Source organism: Typopeltis vanoorti, chromosome 20 (genome assembly GCF_054136105.1).
Source record: "Typopeltis vanoorti isolate ZY-2024b chromosome 20, IOZ_Tvanoo_1.0, whole genome shotgun sequence".
In the NCBI taxonomy this organism is placed as follows: domain Eukaryota; kingdom Metazoa; phylum Arthropoda; class Arachnida; order Uropygi; family Thelyphonidae; genus Typopeltis; species Typopeltis vanoorti.
This window is the reverse complement of record NC_143568.1, coordinates 4,588,309-4,608,967: the sequence shown is the minus strand read 5'-3', so window position 1 is coordinate 4,608,967 and position 20,659 is coordinate 4,588,309. Positions and strand designations below refer to the sequence as shown.

The 20,659-nt window shown below is 35.2% G+C and overlaps 1 protein-coding gene across 1 annotated transcript in view; it reads right to left on the bottom strand.

The window, feature by feature from the left end:
• Positions 1-20,659, bottom strand: part of HBS1 (translation elongation factor EF-1alpha (GTPase) HBS1) — a 400,441-nt gene that overhangs the window by 111,224 nt on the left and 268,558 nt on the right. Inside the window, exon 10 of the mRNA XM_090410159.1 lies at positions 3,406-3,516. Coding sequence (XP_090266285.1) covers positions 3,406-3,516 — 111 coding nt within the window. The remainder of the gene's footprint in view (positions 1-3,405; positions 3,517-20,659) is intronic.

The window sequence follows — 20,659 nt, the reverse complement described above, 5'->3', positions numbered from 1 at the left end:
CTAGACTGCTTAATAAATATCAGCTCCACACTGCATTTAAACCTTATGTAAAACTGGCAACTCTTATCTGTTTCACCTAAGGACAAACTATCTCCTTTGTTACATCCAGGAGTATATGAAGTACCCTGTACTTGTGACCTGGGCTAATATGGACAGACAGGAAGAAATGTTGCCATCCACCTTGGAGAATGTAAAAAATATTCAGCACTACTGTTATGGCAAGTAGACAATGCCTTGGATATCCCTTCACACAGGTTCAAATGAAAGAAAACAAAAGTACTACACAAGCCGTTATAAGTTAGAGAGAGAGAGAGAGAGATTGTTTTTGGAATCAGCAGCACCTTTAAAACATTCTCCAAACCTCAACAAGTATGGCTGTATCAATTTACCAAAAATCTGGGAGGTAGTCTTAAGATCAAATTAATACTTGTTTTTTTTCTATCTCTTTATCAAACAATACATAGTGCCAATTAGGATTTTAGTTCCTTGTGTTATTAGTTAAATTTTTTGTAAACTAGTCCTACTGTTATACCAAACTGTGGCTGTATGTGTACTGTGCCAAACTATTTCTGAGCTCTGAAAATGCTGGATATAATACCAGCAATTTATCAGCAATTAAGTTAAATAAATATTAATTTTTTTTTATTAATCTGTGTTGTGAATTAATACCATTAAACAAATTGACAACCTAGAGACCTTATTCTTATTAACCCATATGTATAAATTATTTATAAGAATTATACAAAGTAGAATAAGAGCAACCTACAAGCAGTATTTAGGAGAAAAGCAAATGCTTTTTAGGAGATCTACAACAGATGTAGTCTACAGTGAATCACAATTATCAGAACAGATGTGTGTGAAAAAGAAAAAAAAAAGAAATTGTTATTGCTACTTTATTGATTTTAAGCAGCTATTCGATTCAATAAGCAGAAATAAACTATGTGAAATATTAAAATAAAAAAATATAAAGAGTTGAATAAAAATTCAGTATTATATTTCAGTGCTATAAAAATATCACTGTAACAATAAAATTTGGAGCAGACGAATTTATGAAATACCACATGAGAGAGAGAGAGGAGTCATGAAGGAATGTCTTTTCTCAGTATATTTGTTTAACTTATACCTGGAGAAAATCATAAGAGAGTCCATCCTAGAAAAGTGGAATATCTGTAAATAGATAAAATTACAGACGATACAGTTTTATTTACAGACAACAAGGAAAACTTAAAGTATGTGATAGGAAACCTACATAAAAATAGGACTATACAAGGCAGACATATTTTTATAGCAAAAAAAAAAAAAAAAATTGAAAACAGCAATACGAAGAAAGAGAGAAAAACTGAACTTGAAAGTGGTAGGAAATAAATTGGAATAAAAAGTCGGAAAATTTAATTAACACACAAGTTCAATTATGAAGAAAAAACTATTAAACAAAAATAAATGCAAGCGATCTGATATGACCAACTTCACAAATATTTGGAAAAATACAGATCTTTCTAGAGATCTCAAAGTCAAACTCCCTACAGATCTTTATGGTGCAGAGACTTGTTGTGAAACAACAAGTCTCTGCACCATAAAGATCTGTATTATTATTATTCTTCATTTTGTTGTGAAACAAAATGAAGAATAATAATTAAGGCTTTGAAAACAGGTTTCTAAGGAAAATAAAACAGTGGACTAAAATGAAAATCAATGAGGAAATCAGAAAAAAATAAAATAAAATAAACTATCATATTCCAATAACAGCAAGAAGAAAAACAGTTACAATGATATTGGCATGTGTAAAGAATGTCTACTGAAAGACTTCCACATATTCTCAAAAACAAGAGTAGAAAGATACCTTTGGGAAGACCAAGAAGAAAATGGATAGAAAATATCAAGATCACAAGTGGATTGAAATCCTACAGAAATCTATATAAGAAGGCTGTAAACAGACTGGACTGGAAAACTGTTGTTGATGATAGAAACAACACCCATTAGGCAAATGAGGATGATGATGAAATAACTTGGCTTTGATAAATTGAATTTATTTTTTATTTATTTTTTCTAGGGTAAGGTAGATTATGGAAATTCCTATCTTCATAGTTTAGAATGCATCTAATTCAGTTTGCAGAAAGAAAATATTGAGCCAGATGAAAATAAATCCTCCCATTTGTGAATGGGCAGATCTTGGCCATCATGGAAAAACATTTGGCTCAAGTAGAAATAAGCGGTTTCAGGGCATTTTGTCCAATCACTACGTTTTGTCTATTACTTTTCTCGTCCAGTAGGACATTTCGCCCAATCTTTCATATTAGTCCAAGGAGTTATAAGTAACTTGTGATCATTAATAATAGTAAGTTGACAGAAAAGAGAAGGGCGCAAGACAATATGCATGGTCCATGCACGTTAGGTTAGTTAGGTTAGTCGGTTGGCGCAGTAGTAGGTTAGTCAGTTGAAACAGCTGGCAATAATGGTTAGTTGACACAAAAAAGAAGTGCGCAAGACGATATGCATGGTCCACCCTCGCACGTTAGGTTAGTCGGTTGAAACAGCTGGCAATAACGGTTAGTTGACACAAAAAAAGAAGTGCGCAAGACAATATGCATGGTCCGCCGTCACACGTTAGGTTAGGTTGGGTTAGGTTAGTCAGCTGACACATTGGTTAGTCAGTTGATACATTGGTTAGTCAGGTTAGTCAGTTGACATCGATGGGACAAATTGAGATTGGACGAAATGTCCGACCAGACGAGTTGAGATTGGACGAAATGTCCGACTGGATGAGTGTTCCGTTGGACAAACTTATAAAAGGACAAAAAATCTTGGACCATCTGCCTTCAAATCAAATAAGCAAATGATAAAGCTTTTTCATCCCAAAATGAACCTAGTTTTTTTCCCTAAGCAAGAAACACATGGAGAACCATTTATTGCAATTCCTGTCAACATTTAATCTACTCCATAATATAAAATGATAAGCCTTTTTATGAAACGTTTTATGTAACATTTCTGTGTAACATTTTTATGTCATGTTTTTTGTCAAGTTATTTGAAACATTTTGAAACTCAGGGGCTACCCTGAGTGTCAACTCTTCAAAATTCGAGTCATCAGAATTCAAGGAGAACCAGCCTACCAGTCTGGAACTCGGGGGTTAGGTGCCAGGGGGACAGAACCCTTTTGAGTTTTCAAAATTCGAGTCATCAGAATTCAAGGAGAACTGGCCTACCAGTCCAGAACATGGGGGAATTGGGCGCTGTAGGTGCCAGGGGACAGAGCCCCCTAGTATAATATAATTTAACTGTTACATTTTTTTAAATATCCACAAAAACTGAAATAGCTGTGATCATTAGGCTTTCTAAATAAATAACCTGAGGTTTTTTTATACCTAAGTTTCAGCAATTCTCTCTAGTTATGTGTTACAATATTTACCTTTCTTCTGATGTTTCATCCAATACCCATGCATACATGAAAGATGCTTTTCCTATTTTTTTAGAATCTTGTTCATATTTATGCATGACTTTTTTACCAACGCAACCCAACCTAAATATTAAAAGTAAAAAAACAATTATTATTATTTACTCCTAGAATACTGTAAAATTTCACAGTGCACATTATATTGTTTATTATGTGCATGAATGGAATATGTAATATATTTTGCTTTACATTAAAATTTCATGAAATAGAGTGCCGAGGTTGATTAATAAAAATTTCAAGACATATTAACAGATATCTGTTAATAAATTGTCTTGAAATTTTTCATTCTTCATTTCCTGAAGAATTTCAGGAAATGAAGAATGTCAGAGGGTTCTTTTCAAAGAACCTTTTCAGTCCAAGGTTGATTAGCCAGTTTCATATGCAGGATTTCTTTTGATTTTCATCATACAAAACAGACAAACCAACTAGAAGTACATGTAACATGCAGAAATAATACAATGGCCCCATAATCATTTTGACAATAAATTAAACTAACCAGCTAGACAATTCATAAAACTAATAGGCAAAGCAAATTATGTAAGATTAACTGTCCTATTCATGGTATTAATAAACAATTATTATTACTATTAACATCCGACCTCCATGGAGTCAGACTCGTCATGGGAGGCACACACTATTACACACAAAACTCATCCAACTGTGCCTTAAGTTGATTCAGTGTGTCTACATTCACAACACACGCATGCAACAACATATTCCACTCACCAAGCACCCTCTCCCATTCTATGAAAAATCTCTTCCATATCAATCTGATAACAACCTCTGAGTAACTTATATATCTCAATCATATCTCCCTCTTCCTCCTGTTCACAAGCTATTGCAATTTACATTCTCTCAATCTGTCCTCATACTCCCCATTCCAAAGACAACTGACCACCTTTGTGAATCTTCTCCGGACCCTTTCTATCATATCCTCATCACCACGAAAACCCAGTGACCAAATCTGTGCATAATAATCCAGAGAAGGCCTAATCAAGACTACATACAATGGTATCATAACTTCTTTATTTCTGCACATTAGGGTCCTCTGCATCATTGCCATTATCTGAAGTGACGTCTTCACAACTTGTGTAATGTGCCCCTGAACATCAAGTCCTTGTCCAGCACTCCTAGATCTCTGATCTCCTCTACCTCCCTTAAAGTTCGCCCACAAAGTGTATACTTTGCATCCCATTGTTGCTTATCAAATTTCATAATCTTACATTTTACAACATTGAACCGATAGTTCCATTTATCTGCCCATTCATACAATCTATTTAAGTCCTTCTATAAGGCCATAACATCTGCTTGACTGCATTGCTCTCACCAATTTTGCATCATCTGTGAACAGCTGCATATCACCAGTTAAACCCATCCCAAAACAATTAATATACATATTGAACAACAATGATCCCAAAACTGACCCCTGCAGCACACCACTAGTGGCTTTCCTCTTTTGGGATAATGCACCCCCATATACAACTTTTTGATACCTAGCTGACAGCCAGTCACCAGTTAATTAAAATTGTGACAGGATAGTTAATTAATTAATGTAATGATATGTAACTAATTAATTAATCCTGTCATAATTATCTAATTATTATAGGATTACCTGTCCTATCATCCTATCATAACATTAATCAGGTCTAACAAGCCAATGAGCCTAACACATGATGAGGAAGTTATACGAGGGTGGTCTGAAACTTGACCATAGACAGCGACGCTATCAGCAAGATTTTTTTTTTCTAAGCTAGTACATCTGTCATAAGCATCCATGTGAAATTGCAAGTCATTCTATCAAGTACCGTATATTATCGCGTATAAAACGATCCACGTATAATGCAAACTAGAAATTTTGTTTGAAAACTTGCCCTTAAATGCCATGTCCATGTATAATGCGATCTGATAATCTTGTTCCATAACATTATAAATAATACAATACGAATTAACGAAAGAAATATTTATTTTAAAACAAAATGTCAAAATCCTTTAAATTCGTCTTCATCTTTCGAGTCATCAAACATTTCATTTATAAATTCATCTGTAGGGATTGCGTCATCGGTGTAGCAGTTGTCGTCGTCATCTTCATGCTCTCCATTTTGTTGTGCGTCATCCTTGCTTTCATATATGACGTCATCTTCGGATCCATCCATTGAATTACTTATTCCACATTTAAGAAATGAGCGTTGAATCATTTCAGATGATATCGAATCCCATGCTTCTTTAACCCAGCTGGTGACTAGGGTGATCTCAGGCTTCTGAAAATTCCCACCCTTTGTCATCTTCACCAAACCAGATGACATCCATTCTCTCCATTTTTCACGTAAGTGATCTTTAAATGGCTTATTCAAGCTTACATCAAGCGGCTGCAAAACGGAAGTTAGACCACCCTGTATGACTGCTAGGTCTGTACGTAGCTCACGTGCTTTCTCTTTGCTTGCCTCTGTAAATGCGCCCGGAACATATCCCAGACTAGAATGCTTTGTAACAAGCTACCTGGACATATGTTCCATACTTGATCCAGCCACAATTGTACACCTTCTTCATCCATCCAACCTTTCTGATTGGCACAAACAATGACACCTGGTGGAAATTTCATATGCTTCGGAATTTTCTTCCTTTTAAATATCACTGTCGGCTTTAATTTGGTTCCGTCTGCCATGCATGCCAGAACAACGGTAAAATATGTTTTTTTGTGTCCCGTTGTTTTTATGAAGACACTCTTTTCACCAACTGAATTCACCGTTTGATTCCCAGGCATATCAAAGTACATTGGCGTCTCATCCATATTGCCAATTTGGGAAAGTTCATATCCGTGACACTTCCGTAATTTTATGATAAATTTAAGGAAGGACTGAACTTTTTCTTCAAGCTGCTTTGGTATCTTCTGTGCAATTTTTGTTCGGTCGTAATGTTAATGCTTTGTGTTCCATAAATCTGTTGCACCACCCAGGCGAAGCAAGAAAAGATGGAATACCTGGTGTGTCCTTGAATTTACCATTCTTGAGTTGTAGAGCTCAAAAACGAATTGCATTTCTTGTTACTATAATGTCATCTTGTCGTTGCACCAAAATCCATTCATTTAGCTCTTCTTCGCGTTCTGGAAAGGATGCTACATCCACGACGGGCAGATTTCGTTTTGGGGATTTTTTCAAGACTGTCTTTTTGCTTACACCAAAGTCTAATATTACTCTCTGCTACACCAAATTCTCTCATAGCAACACTGTCATTATGTTCTTCTGCAAACTGCATAACATGCAATTTAAATCCTGCTTCAAAAGATGAACGTTTATGTTTCTGTTGGCTCATTTTCAGGCTAGGTTTGGTTAATGAATAATATTTAAAATGAACTCTAGTTAAACCGATATACCTAACTGTGCTCTATCATTCGGCGACCAAGCGCACATCGTGTCTGCACATAAAGCCAGTAATGTAAGTAGCTTTATGTGCAGATACATTGCGCGCTCGGTCGCCAAATGCAAGTTGGTCAAATAGATTTGGTTGCATAGGCATTAGGTAGTATATATTGTGTGTGCAAGTCTAATAAGATGTTATATTTTTTAGGATTCGCATATAATGCGAACCCCTAACTCTAAGTAGTATTTTTTACCATAAATTTTTCATTATCGCATTATACGCAATAATATACAGCAGTTTGTTTTATACAGCTATTTGAAACAAAAGTGTTATGTTATCTATATCCCTTGAAATGGATAAAATTGAGTATCGTGCAATTATAAAATTCTTTGTAAAAGAAAGTTTAATGCAAAAGAAATTCATTCGAAGTTCATAAAAGTTTATGGATACTCTTCTCCTTCGTTTTCGACAATTAAGAAATGGCCATATCAGTTTTGAAGATGATCCACATGAAGGATGTCCAAAAAGTGTAACAACACCAAAATCATTGATCAAGTGCACGATATGGTATTGGATGACTAGTGAGTCAAAGTGCGTGAAATTGCTGAGACTACAGGCATTTCAAAAGAATGTGTAGGATATATTTTGTATGAAGAATTGCATATGAAAAAGCTTTGCACAAGATGGCTGCTGCACTTGCTCATAGCAGATCAAAAATGCACTCACATGAAAATCTCTGAACAGTACTTGGAGCGTTTTAACAAAAATAAAACTGATTTTGTATGTTCATTTATTACTATGGATGAGACCTGGATTCACCATTACACACCAGAATCCAAACAGCAGTCAAAACAGTGAACAGAAACTGGTTGTTCAGTGCCAAAAAAGACAGAGTCGGTTCCATCAGCAGGAAAGGTCATGGAATCGGTGTTTTGGGATGCTAAATGCATTTTGTTTATTAATTATCTTGAAAAGGGTAAAACAATAACCAGAGAATATTATTCTGATCTTTTAACCAGACAAGATGAAAAAATTCATCAGAAAAAACCCGGTTTGCAGAAGAAAAAAATCATCTTTCATCAGGACAATGCACCTGCCCACAAAAGTGTTTTGGCAATGGGAAAATTAAGGGATCTGCACTATGAATTGTTGGAACATCCATCCTATTACCCAGATTTGGCTCCCTGGGACTTCTATCTCTTCCCAAAACTAAAAGTCTTCCTCGCTGGTCAGCGTTTTTCTTCGAATCAAGAGATGATTGAAGCTGTACAGTGGTATTTTGCAGATCTCACTGAGAACCACTATAGGGACGGGATAATGGTACTGAAGCATCGCTGGAGGGTTTTTCGTCCTGTAAACTCAAGAAAATCGACCGTTGAACCTACATTATTTCAGACATGAAAATATATTGTGTTAGGGTTAGGGACCACAAGATGGCGGCACATTCAAGCCATCTCTCTTCACTGTGTACCGCTTAATTAGTGATAGCCTTGGGCCATCTATCTCTGATTGGTACCAGTGGAGATTGAACTGCCCACTCAGTCTCCAAAGTTAGATAAGGCTAAATGGCCTTGCCTATTCCCGTATACGGGAATAAAAAGGCGTTAGCTGATGATGATGAGCATCGCTGGAATAAATGTATTAGTCTTATGGGAGATTATGTTGAAAAATAAAAATAATTTTGAAATTATAAATTTGTTTTTCCATTGTTAGGCCGAGAACTTTTCACACCACCCTCATATATATATATACAGGGTGTTCGGGATAAATTTGACATATTTATAATTAATTATATTTTTCTAAGTTACATGTATTAACACACACTTCTCTTCATTTAAAAGTTTGGACCCTTCTTCATTCATATACAAGATGTCAGAAAGGATGGATAGCTGGAACCCACCTGAATCATGGAAGAGAATAACTTGTATCATGATGATTCGTGCCCGCCATCAAAATAAGGATATTACGACTGCTGCCCAATGCTCCCTGAATACAGTAAAAACAATCAGGCATGAACTAGAGACTTGCAATGGTGACTACGAGGATGTAGCAAGAAGAAAGATCCCTAGCAGACGATCTGATTGCGTTCGTACAGCAGAATTCCTCGCAAATCTGCAGGAACAGGTGTTGAAGAACCCTGGCATTGGAATTCGGGCTTTGTTCGTGGAGTTGCTAACTGTAGTCAAGCCCTGGATAACAAGGGTAGCCAATGGTAGGCCGTATGTATGGCAGCAGGATTCGGCCCCTTGCCACACCTCCGGGAAAAGTCAAAAATGGTTGTCTGAAAATTTCTACGACTTCACCAGTCCAAATGTTTGGCCTCCAAACTCCCCAGACCTTAACCCCATGGATTATTTTGTATGGGGCGCAGTTGAAAAAGACACCAATCGCACTTCCAGTAATACAAAAGCCCAGTTAATGGATAAAATTAAAACAGTTTTTGCGGCCCTTCCCAGGGAGACTGTAGCATCAGCTTGTTCGAGGTTCCGAAGCAGAATTGAAGCTGTGATCGATGCTAATGGTGGTTATTTTGAGTAAATCTTGTTGATAGTATTGTAATTAACTCTGTCTGTAATGTTTTTTTGTCAATTCATTAAATTTAATAGATACAAAGAAGATTTTCTTTTTCCTTACGAAACTGTCAAATTTATCCCGAACACCCTGTATATATATATATATATATATATATATATATATATATATATATTTATGAAAATAAATTTAACTGACTAGAACCCGAGAAAGTATAACAAAAACCTTTAATACATCACAACTAGTTTCATCGGTGCTCCGACTTCTTCAGGTGAGAAATAAAAACATAAGATATAAAATAACACGGTAAAAAAATGAACTTTACAGCTTAATAAAAAGCAGAATAGTAACAGTCATATTTGAATAGGTGACCGCGTGCTACCGTTGGCATGAGTAGAATGTGTGCGACAGCTAATTTTTGAGCGCCAGTACTGGATTACTGCGCTATGGGAATCAGGCAAATTGTAGCTAAGATTATTGTTTAAATGTGAAGGGTCCAGAACTATTTCTTTTGATTCGATAATTCTTCTTTCTAATTCATCCTTGCAAATATATAAATTAGTAGTGCGTTCCCAATCAACTTGATGTGGCTGTTCTTCAAGGTTAGAGTTTGCCGAGAAAAGGACATGACTGGAAAGGGCGCTCGCTCGTGCTCTACTGTAGGAGATGTCACGTCTATGTTCCTCAAAACGAAGTGAAACAGATTTGTCTGTCTGTCCAAAATAAGGTCGACCACAGTTGCACAAAACTTTATAAACACCAGGAAAATGCAGATGGTTGTGTTTTTGTTTTGGTCGACTCAGAAAAGAACGAAGTTTTTGACCAAAACAAAAACACAACCATCTGCATTGCTCATAGCAGATCAAAAATGCACTCACATGAAAATCTCTGAACAGTACTTGGAGCGTTTTAACAAAAATAAAACTGATTTTGTATGTTTTGTATGGTCGAAAACTTCGTTCTTTTCTGAGTCGACCAAAACAAAAACACAACCATCTGCATTTTCCTGGTGTTTATAAAGTTTTGTGCAACTGTGGTCGACCTTATTTTGGACAGACAGACAAATCTGTTTCACTTCGTCTTGAGGAACATAGACGTGACATCTCCTACAGTAGAGCACGAGCAAGCGCCCTTTCCAGTCATGTCCTTTTCTCGGCAAACTCTAACCTTGAAGAACAGCCACATCAAGTTGATTGGGAACGCACTACTAATTTATATATTTGCAAGGATGAATTAGAAAGAAGAATTATCGAATCAAAAGAAATAGTTCTGGACCCTTCACATTTAAACAATAATCTTAGCTACAATTTGCCTGATTCCCATAGCGCAGTAATCCAGTACTGGCGCTCAAAAATTAGCTGTCGCACACATTCTACTCATGCCAACGGTAGCACGCGGTCACCTATTCAAATATCACTGTTACTATTCTGCTTTTTATTAAGCTGTAAAGTTCATTTTTTACCGTGTTATTTTATATCTTATGTTTTTATTTCTCACCTGAAGAAGTCGGAGCACCGATGAAACTAGTTGTGATGTATTAAAGGTTTTTGTTAAACTTTCTCGGGTTCTAGTCAGTTAAATTTATTTTCATAAATGTATACATCCCGAGTAAATCCTAATTTCAACAATATATATATATATATATATATATATATATATATTTCTGCCTTATTATTATTATTATTATTATTTATTCAATTTTGATAGGATTCCCAAAAATTAAGAGTTGAAAAAATTTTTGATCACCACCTACATATATATATTTCTGCCTTATTATTATTTATTTGTTTATTTTATTTTGATATGATTCCCAAAAATTAAAAGTTGAAAAAATTTTTGGGATGTAACTATATACTAGTACAGAAGGATAAAAAAAAAAAAGGTTAGGAGGAGCAATAAGAGTAATTTGTAGAAATTTGCTTTAAAAAACTGCATACTGTAATTTCTACAAAATACAGGGAAAGAATCAAGAAGTTAGATTGAATGAAGAGAATGACTTATTTTATAACTGTATTAACAACACCAAACAATTTTATCAAAGAGATGTTTTATTAACTGCTTATATTTTGCTGAATTTAAAATCAGCATCATAAGAGCATAACACACTTGTGCACGTGGACAGTGAGTGAGTGAAACAATACAATTGCAATGGACAAAAGATCTAAAGTCCTACTTTTGGGCCCTCTAACGAGGAAAAAAAAAAAAAAAAAAACAGCTATGCGGGAGTTTCTCTTAGGATAACAGTCTCCCAAATTTTTGGCAAATTAATGCAACCATATTTGTTTAGGTTGGGAGAATTCTTCAAAGCCATTACTGACTCAAAAAATAATCTCTCCAATCTGTAACAACTCCTAAATAGCACATTCGTTTTTTTCCATCTAATCCTGTGTGAAGGAGTGTCCAAAACCTGATCTGCCAGTCCTGACTTGCCATAGTAATAGTAGCAAATGTATTTTTCATGTTCTTCCAGGTGGATGTTAACTGATCTTCCTGTTTGCCCTTAATAGGCCAAGTCATAGGGAACTTCGATTTTTTAACGATACTTGTGACATAATGATTAGAAATATATATTATTCTGCATTATTATATTATACATTATTCTTGTGTAAACGTGTATATATTTCTAATAGGGAACTTCACACACTCCTGGGTGTGCTAAAGGGTAAAGTTTATCCTTAGGCGAGCAGATCAGAGTTGCTAGTTTGACATGAGGTTTGAAAGTGGTGCGAAGGCCATGTTTTATCAATACTTTGGCTATCTTTTCTGATGTATCTCTGAAATAGGGAATAGAAATGGTCATGATGTATTCTTGTGTATTAGGAGAGAACAGAATAATGGGACTATATAGTATTTTATCTATTTTGTAGGGATTAATAGCTGTTCGCCAGGAATGTATGGCGCAGATATTTGAGTTCTGTGGTCAGCGCTTTATTGTTAGAACAAATGGCTCTCTGTGTAAATGTTTTTAAAATGCCATACTCTTGGACTGGATGATGATGTGATTGTTTATGTAGGTGTGTGTGTGTGTGTGTGTGTGTGTAGGCTTTCTATAAATGGAAAAATATAGTGATTCATCTGAAAGGTGGGTGACTAATGTGTCAAGAAATGGTAAACAGTTATTCGATTCTTTTTCTACTGTGAAATGGATTTTGGGATGTTGACTGTTTAGGTAGGTGACAAACACATCCAAAGTGTCTTGTCCATGGGACCAGATGCAAACACATCATCTACATGAAGCTGTGGTAAGTACTTTGTTTTCAAAGTGTACCATGAAAAATTTGTTGGGGGGGGGGGGGGGGTGCATAGCAGTATCATTAATCTGTTTGTAGATTTTCCTCCCCATGTAAAGTAACCTGCATTCATAGTAAATTTAAATAATTCAAAAATATCAGGGGGAAATTTAGACTTGATTAAATCAAAAGTGTCTATAAATGGTACATTGGTAAATAAACAAAGAGGTGACATCAAAACTAACCATTATGTCTGAATTTTTTAGGATAAGATTTTTAACCAGTGTTTTGAAATGGACTGAATTTTTTACAAAAGTAGAGGAGTTGCCAGTAAGGGGAGCAAGCAATTTGGATAAATGCTGGGCCAGGTTATATGTGGGACTATCTATGCTATCGACTATGGGGCGTAGGGGGATATTAGTTTTGTGGATTTTTAGTAATCCATAAATACAGGGTGGTTTAACATGAATTGGATTTATTTTCTTGATAATTTCTTTGGGACATGATGTGCTTTTTTTCAGTAATTTTCAGACTTTTTTCTTTGAGACATAGTGGGGGGGGGGGGGGGGTCTCGATGTATAATTTGATATGTGGAACCGTCACATTGGAGATCTTGCATTTTTGTGTTATAATCTTCTTGATTCATGATAACTGTAGCATTTCCTTTATCGGCTTTTGTAATAATAATATTTTTATTCTTATATAATTTTTTTTAAGGCAGTTATTTGATTACATGGAATATTGCTTTTTGGAGGTTTAGCCTTGTTTAGAATACTTGCTACATCTAGATGCACGTTATTGGCCATTGCAGGTGGAAGATCGTGGTTGCCCCGTTCTACTTTCTTCATAATTTCCAATTTAGGAATTTGTTTGGGTGTGACGGTAAAGTTATGCCCTATACTGAGAGCATTCTTGGCTTCTTCAGCAAGTGTTTCAGACGATGGGCTTACGACCATGTGGTCTCGTCGAAGTTGCAGTCGGGACTTGGTATGCTGGCGCTGTTTGTACGAGTTCACATTTCTTCAGGTGTCTGCTTTTTACTTTTGTAAATTCTTTTTTGCTGCAACTTCGGAGATGTGATGTAGGACAGTCCACATTTTAGGATTTAACATGTTGATTAGTTCTTGTTGTAGAGAGGTGATAGAGATGTTTAACTTACTAAGTTCTATGCGAGTAGCGGCGATTTGTTCTCGGAGAAGGCTAAACTGCTAAACTCGCCTGTCGATAAATACGATGTGCCTTTGCCGATTGTAATTTTTCTTTAAATTTCAGAAAAGATGGAATGATATCATTGCCGCAGCATCATTAAGACAGTGGTCTCAAACTCAAATTGCATGCGGGCCGAATGCAAGATGTGAAAGCAGCTGACGGGCTGGAATTTTTTTTTAACAAAATGAGAGTGAATATATATATATATATATATATATATATATATATATATATATTGAACCGTACTTACCCTTATGTATGGATACCACCCCTTTATAACCTTTATAATTATAAAACCCTTTTATAACCTTTATAACTTGAGAATAAATAATGACAACCTATTCTCTTTCTTTTATTTATTAAATTTTTCTTCGACACATACAGAAAAAATACATATGTTTATATGTAAATAATTATAAACTTCTTTATTTTTTACTGCAACTTGACACTGGATGGCATTTTGATTCTGATAAAGTTTGTAGCTTTGGAGAAAAATTACTAGAAACCATCTTCATCGCAGATTGTAGATGCTCATCGGTAAATTCTTTTCTTAGACTTATTAATTTTCAACTGCGAAAAAAACTGTTCACATATAAATGTACTCCCAAACAAAGGTCATTATTCTTATTGCAAAAATTCGTAACTCGGGGTATTTATCTTTTGACAAGTACGAATAAAAGTTAATCAAATCTGTATCTTCAAATCTTTGAATAAGATTTACATCACACTGTAAATTAATTAGCTCCATTTGTAGATTTTCTGGTGCGTTATTCACGTTCGTTTTTAATGGAATGAAAATAATGTAAAATCGGACTCCAAATCATTAAAATCTTTCTTCAAATTCTTGTCGTAATAATGCTATTTTTCTTGCATATTCTTGAGATTTTTCATTTGAAATAATAGGGCAGGATTTAAGATGTAGGAAATGTACGAAATTTTTTGATTCCGGTTGTGTTTCCCATAATTGCAATTTAACTTTAAAAGCTTTAATACAAGCATACAAGTCAGTGATAAGTTTATTCTTTCCTTGCAGCTCTTTACTGAGAATATTTAAATGACGAGTTAAGTCAACAAGAAATGATAAATCTGTTATCCATGTATCATTATGTAGCTCATTGATGGTTTTATTTTTTTGTGTCATGAAAATTTTGATTTCATTCATTAAATCAAAAAACCGTTTTAATACAGCTCCTCGACTTAACCACCTCACCTCGTTATAATAAATCATTTCACCGTAATCATAATCACTTTCAATTTCTTCAAGCAATGCAACAAATTCTCGATGATTCGGAGCTTGTCCATGGATAAAGTTTACTGTTTTAGTTACTGTTTCCATAACATTATCCATCTGCAAACTTTTGGCACAAAGTGCTTCTTGATGAATAATGCAATGTATAATGCAAAATTTATTCTCAAATTTTTCTTCTTTCACTATATTTCTTAATTTTACCGCTACTCCATTTTTTTTTTTTTTACCAACCATAGCAGCTGCACCATCACTTGCAAATCCAACCATTTTATCCCAACTTAATTTATTTTTATCTATTACAGTTTTTATTTCAGAAAAAATATCCTGTGCACCAGTTTTTCCTTTCATAGGAATTATTGGAAATAATTCCTCAATTACTTCAAATTCATCAGTAACACCTCGTACGAAAATAGCAAGTTGTGCTATATCTGTGATGTCAGTACTCTCATCAACTGCCATTGAGAATGCTGCAAAATCTATACTTTTTTCTTTTAACTGACATCGTAAATCACTAGCAATTTCGTTAATACGTTCCGCTACTGTGTTGGCTGAGAAACTAATATTTTTAAATAATTGTTGTTTGTCAGGACAAAGAAGTTCAGCAGACTTAATGAAACAATCTTTAAGGAATTAGCCATCGGTAAATGGTTTTGATCGTTTTGCAATGATGTGCACGAGAGCAAAACTTGCATGGACTGTTGCTTCACTGGATTTATTTGCTTCAGTAAAAAAATTTTGTTGTCGTTGTAAGCCATATTTCAGAAACTGTAACTTTTCTTCTCTCAATTTGCCTTCCAACATTTCAAATTTTTCTTCATGATTCGTTTCGTAATGGCAACGTAAACGGTATTCTTTTGGAACTGATATTCCCTCATTACAAATAAAACATACAATTTTATTGCGCACAACACCACAAAACTACATAATTTCCCGTTTATCTTGAAAAACACGTCCTTCTTTATCCACTTTTCTTTTATTTTTTGTTAAAGACATGGCTTGCAGTTTAATCTCTTAATTAAAATCACTATTATAATTTTATTTACAACTTTAATTCAACAAGATGAATTTTCGTATGAAAGCCACACTCAAAAGTTATGCACAATTCTAAACAATAGGTATTGATATAATGTAGATCTAACAACAAGCACAAATAAACAGGTTTTATAAGCCATGCGTTAGTTTGTCTCCATCTATATTGCAATATGAACTGTGCAGCTGTGCATCGGAAACACCAGAATACTGAAGCACCACCAACTGTCGGCTGGCGAACTAAATTTACTGATTGTAAATTGTAGATATGGACTGAGCTTATGTGCGCATAAGCTCAGTCCATATCTCTATGTCTCTAAAACTATAAGCACCATATTTACAACAAATACATAATTCAAATGTATTCGCGGGCCGTGTAAAATTGCTTCGGAGGCCGGGTGCAGCCCGCGGGCTGCCAGTTTGAGACCACTGGTTTAAGGAATACCGTTAATATCATTAAAAAATAAGTCATGAATAACCATCAACACCTAAGCTTATCTAGTAGATTGATAAGCTTAGATGATTGATAAAACAGTTCGGTAAGTTGAAACTCAAATTGTTCAGAAAATTGAACAGGTTAGCCTTCCTTAAACGATGCCGTGACAATGATATCATTCCATTCAATTCTCCTAACATTAACAAATATGGTTGCATTAATTTGCCAAAAATTTGGGAGACTGTTATCCTAAAAGAAACTCCTGCATAGCTGTTTTTTCTTTTTTTTTTTCGTTAGAGGGTGCCAAAAGTAGCATTTCAGATCTTTTGTCCATTGCAATTGTATTGTTTCACTCACTCACTGTCGCATGTACAAGTGTGTTGTGCTCTGATGATAATTTGAAATACAGCAAAATATAAGCAGTTAATAAAACATCTCTTTGATAAAACTGTTTGGTGTTGTTAATACCATTAAAAAATAAGTAATGAATAACAGTCAGCACCTAAGCTTATTTTTTAGAATCGCTTAGGTATTGACATTTGCCATTATAGATGTGACACAAAGTTGATAGAACTCTGTGTACAAGTGACATAGCAGAGCAATGGAATGAGTCAAACTGAGAGGAATATAGTGAAACAAGATGCATTCTCACAAACAGAAGAGGATTCATTCAAAGTAGAGAACTTAGTTCAGTGTTGAGTTACCAATGAAAGCAGCAGCTGGCCCTCAAGCCATTTGCATTTCTGATGCCTATTTTGACTAGTGTACTACTTTGTGTGCATGTGTTTAAACCAATAGTCCATAGCTGTATCAGTTAAATAAATATGCAATGATTCAAAAGAATATCAAAAAACTTAAAGTAAACTGGTATTATAATGTGAACAGTTCTCCCCAAACACAGTTTGGTCAAAAACAATAAAAACAATATAATAACAACAATGATAAATATACAACGAACAAAAAAGCTATTCTGTACAAAATAAAGAAAGAAATTTGAGAATTAAGAAAATATGCTTAAAAGCTAAAACTGTTTAATGTAAATAGCTAAAAAACATGAAAGATAAAAATAGCTAGAATGATTCATTCCAATGATTTCAAAACTTATTATAGGGAATAAACAATGGAAAGAAAATATACAGGGTGTTAAAGATACCAAGCTATTTTAAACCTGGTTTTACTCCATTTCCCAAGTAAGCAAACAGACAAACAAGTCAAGTTTGCGCCTGCAAGTGTTGCAAAGTCTAGCTGACCCTGCACGTAGTGCAAGACCAAGGCAACTCATGGTAAAAGTAGAATAAGCTCTGATCACTAATCTTAATATCTACCCTTAATGCAAAGCACATCTACTGGAGGAGATGTATGATGCTTTGTATTAAAGGCAAGGGGCCACTACTCAGACCGGTTTCGACCTTTATTGAGGTGTATTTAAGTAAAGACCTCTCTAAAAATTAGGACGATCCCTAGACCACTCCATAGTGGCCGAAAGACTGTCCAACTCAGCACTGTTCCACTCAGTGACAGGCTCATTCCGTCACCAAGAAGAACTCAGCATTGGCTCTACCCAGTGGCAGGCTCACCCAACCACCAGCTAGAGCCATAATCTCAGCAGTGGCCCTATTCAGAGACAGGAAAAAACCTATCCCCAAGCAGAGCCTCTCAAGGCCAGCCCCCACCAGTTCCGACCCCTACCGAGGTCTCATCAGTGGGAGCCAGGCTAGAAATACCAAGATTTTAGTAATACAGTATTGTTGGGAGGGTATTTGCAGGAGCACATTGAAACACAATGTGCTCCTGCAAAATTTTACTGCATTTGGATAACTGAATGATACTCTACAGGGCCTTAAACAGGGAGACTTTCATTTTGATCACCTAGGTCATTGCTGACATTTATTTTCTTTCCATCTTTTATTCCACATAATAAATTTTCCAAACATTTAACATAATCATTCCAATCATTTTAATTTTTCATGTTTTTTTACTAATTAACAATTATATATATGGTTTAATCCTTTATCCAAGTGTAAGCATACAAAGTTTGCTCATGAAGTATTTTCAGGACTGGGGCAACTTGTGGTATAAGTTCTGATCACTTGCCTTAGTATCCCAAAATGCAAAGACCATCTCCTTGCGGACATGAATACTGCTATGCATTAAGGGAAGGGCCACTACCTTGACCAGTTTCGACCTTTATTGAGGTCTCGTCAGTGGAGCCAGATCCAGAGGTGGTGATACTAAGGTGGAAGTAATGCAGAAGTCTTTTTTCCAGATATCACTTCTGCATGAAGCACAATGTATTCCTGCAAAGTTTTGCTGCATTTGGATCACCAGATGGTGCTCTACAGGACTTATACAGGGACACCCTGTAGATCATTGCTGAGATTTATTTTCTTTCCATCATTTATTTTACATAATAAATCCAGAGAATTTTAATAGTAAGGTGTTGACACCTTTTGCCAACTGGTATATGGCGATATGGCTTCTGCATTACTTCCACCTTAGTATCACCACCTCTGGTCTGGCTCCCGATGAGACCTCAATAAAGGTCAAAACCAGTCTGGGTAGTGGCCCTTCCCTTAATGCATAGCAGATATATGTCTGCAAAGAGATGTGTTTTGCATTATGGGATACTAAGGCAAGTGATCAGAATGATCAGAACTTGTACCACCTTTACCATGAGTTGTTCCAGTCCCGAAAATATCTCAGGCACAAACTTTGCTTGCTTACACTTGGATAAAGGATTAAACCAAATATATAATTGGTAGCATAGCCAAGTGAAAAAACTTCCATTTTACTAATTAACCTTTTGTATTGATTGTTCAAGTTAATTTATGGGACTAAACGATAGGGCTAAAATGGCCTCGCCTACTCCCTATATGGAAATAAAAAGACGTTAGCTGATTTAAAAAAAAAAAAAAATTAAAAAAGGAGCCTATGTAGCTCAGTGGAAGTGGTGTTTGTTTGCACTGCTCTGCGCTAAACCATCGGTAGATAGAGTTTGAGTTCAAGTCTAGTTGCTGACTAGAGGAACTTTTACTAAGCCTTTTTTCGACTGGCTCCCGAGTTAGTCGATCTCTGGTACAGTCAAGCAGGTTTTTTCTCCCAGAAACTTGGGTCTTTCGTCCCATAAACTCAAGAAAATCGACTATAGAACACACACTATTTTGGACATTAAAAATATTGTGTTAGGGACCGCGAGATGGTGGCACTTGTTCTGCCGCATCTTCACTGCAGGCTGCTTAATTAGTGATAGCCTTGGGCCAGCTATCTCTGATTATCTACCAGTGGAGATTGAACTACCCACTCAGTCTCCAAAAGCTAGATATAAAACAGATGGGAATAAAAAGGAGTTAGCTGATTTTTTTTAATTTTTTTTTTTTAAACATAATATGTTCATGATATGTTTTGGCCCCTATTTCCATATAATCCAATCTACAGTCTGTACTACCATCACCTCAGCTAATGACAACAAAAGAATGAAGAACAGAATGAAGAATAATGTCAATTTCTTACTATTTTACTTTTTTTTTCATTTATATTAGCACGAATACTTCATAGTTTCTATGCATTGATACCAGAACAGGATTCCAGCTGACTACACTGACTAGTGCAATGATTTCATATAATAAGCATGCTATTAAACTTACTTAATAATATAATTTGGAGCTTTGTGAATATAAGTTCAGAATAACTATATAAATTATTTTTATTTATTGCATAATTTTCAGTTAAATATCATGGTCAACACAGTGCAAACCACTAAGGAGTCTATCTAATGGAAGTACCCATAGCCATTAAGTAATAAACTGATAAGTAAGAAATGCAGGATACTTCAAGTGATAAAATAAGCTCCACAAACAGATTTAGAGCAGGGCAATGAAATCTCCATTCTTACAAATTAGAGCTAATTACTATATTCAGAACTTTTACAATACATTCTCATCTTTCCATCTTGATGGGGGGGGGGGGAATAAAAATTCAGATCCGTCTGACAAAAATCATTCTTTTTTATTGTTAATTTTCATGCCAAATTTTTTAGTAGTTATCCAATCTAGTTAAGGAAGACTTGCAGTGAATTTAGCTTAGGAGTATAATATCATCTGCATAAAATAAATAGCTAAGTTTGATATCTCCAATGGTGATAACAATTTTAACACTACTTTCTTTCAC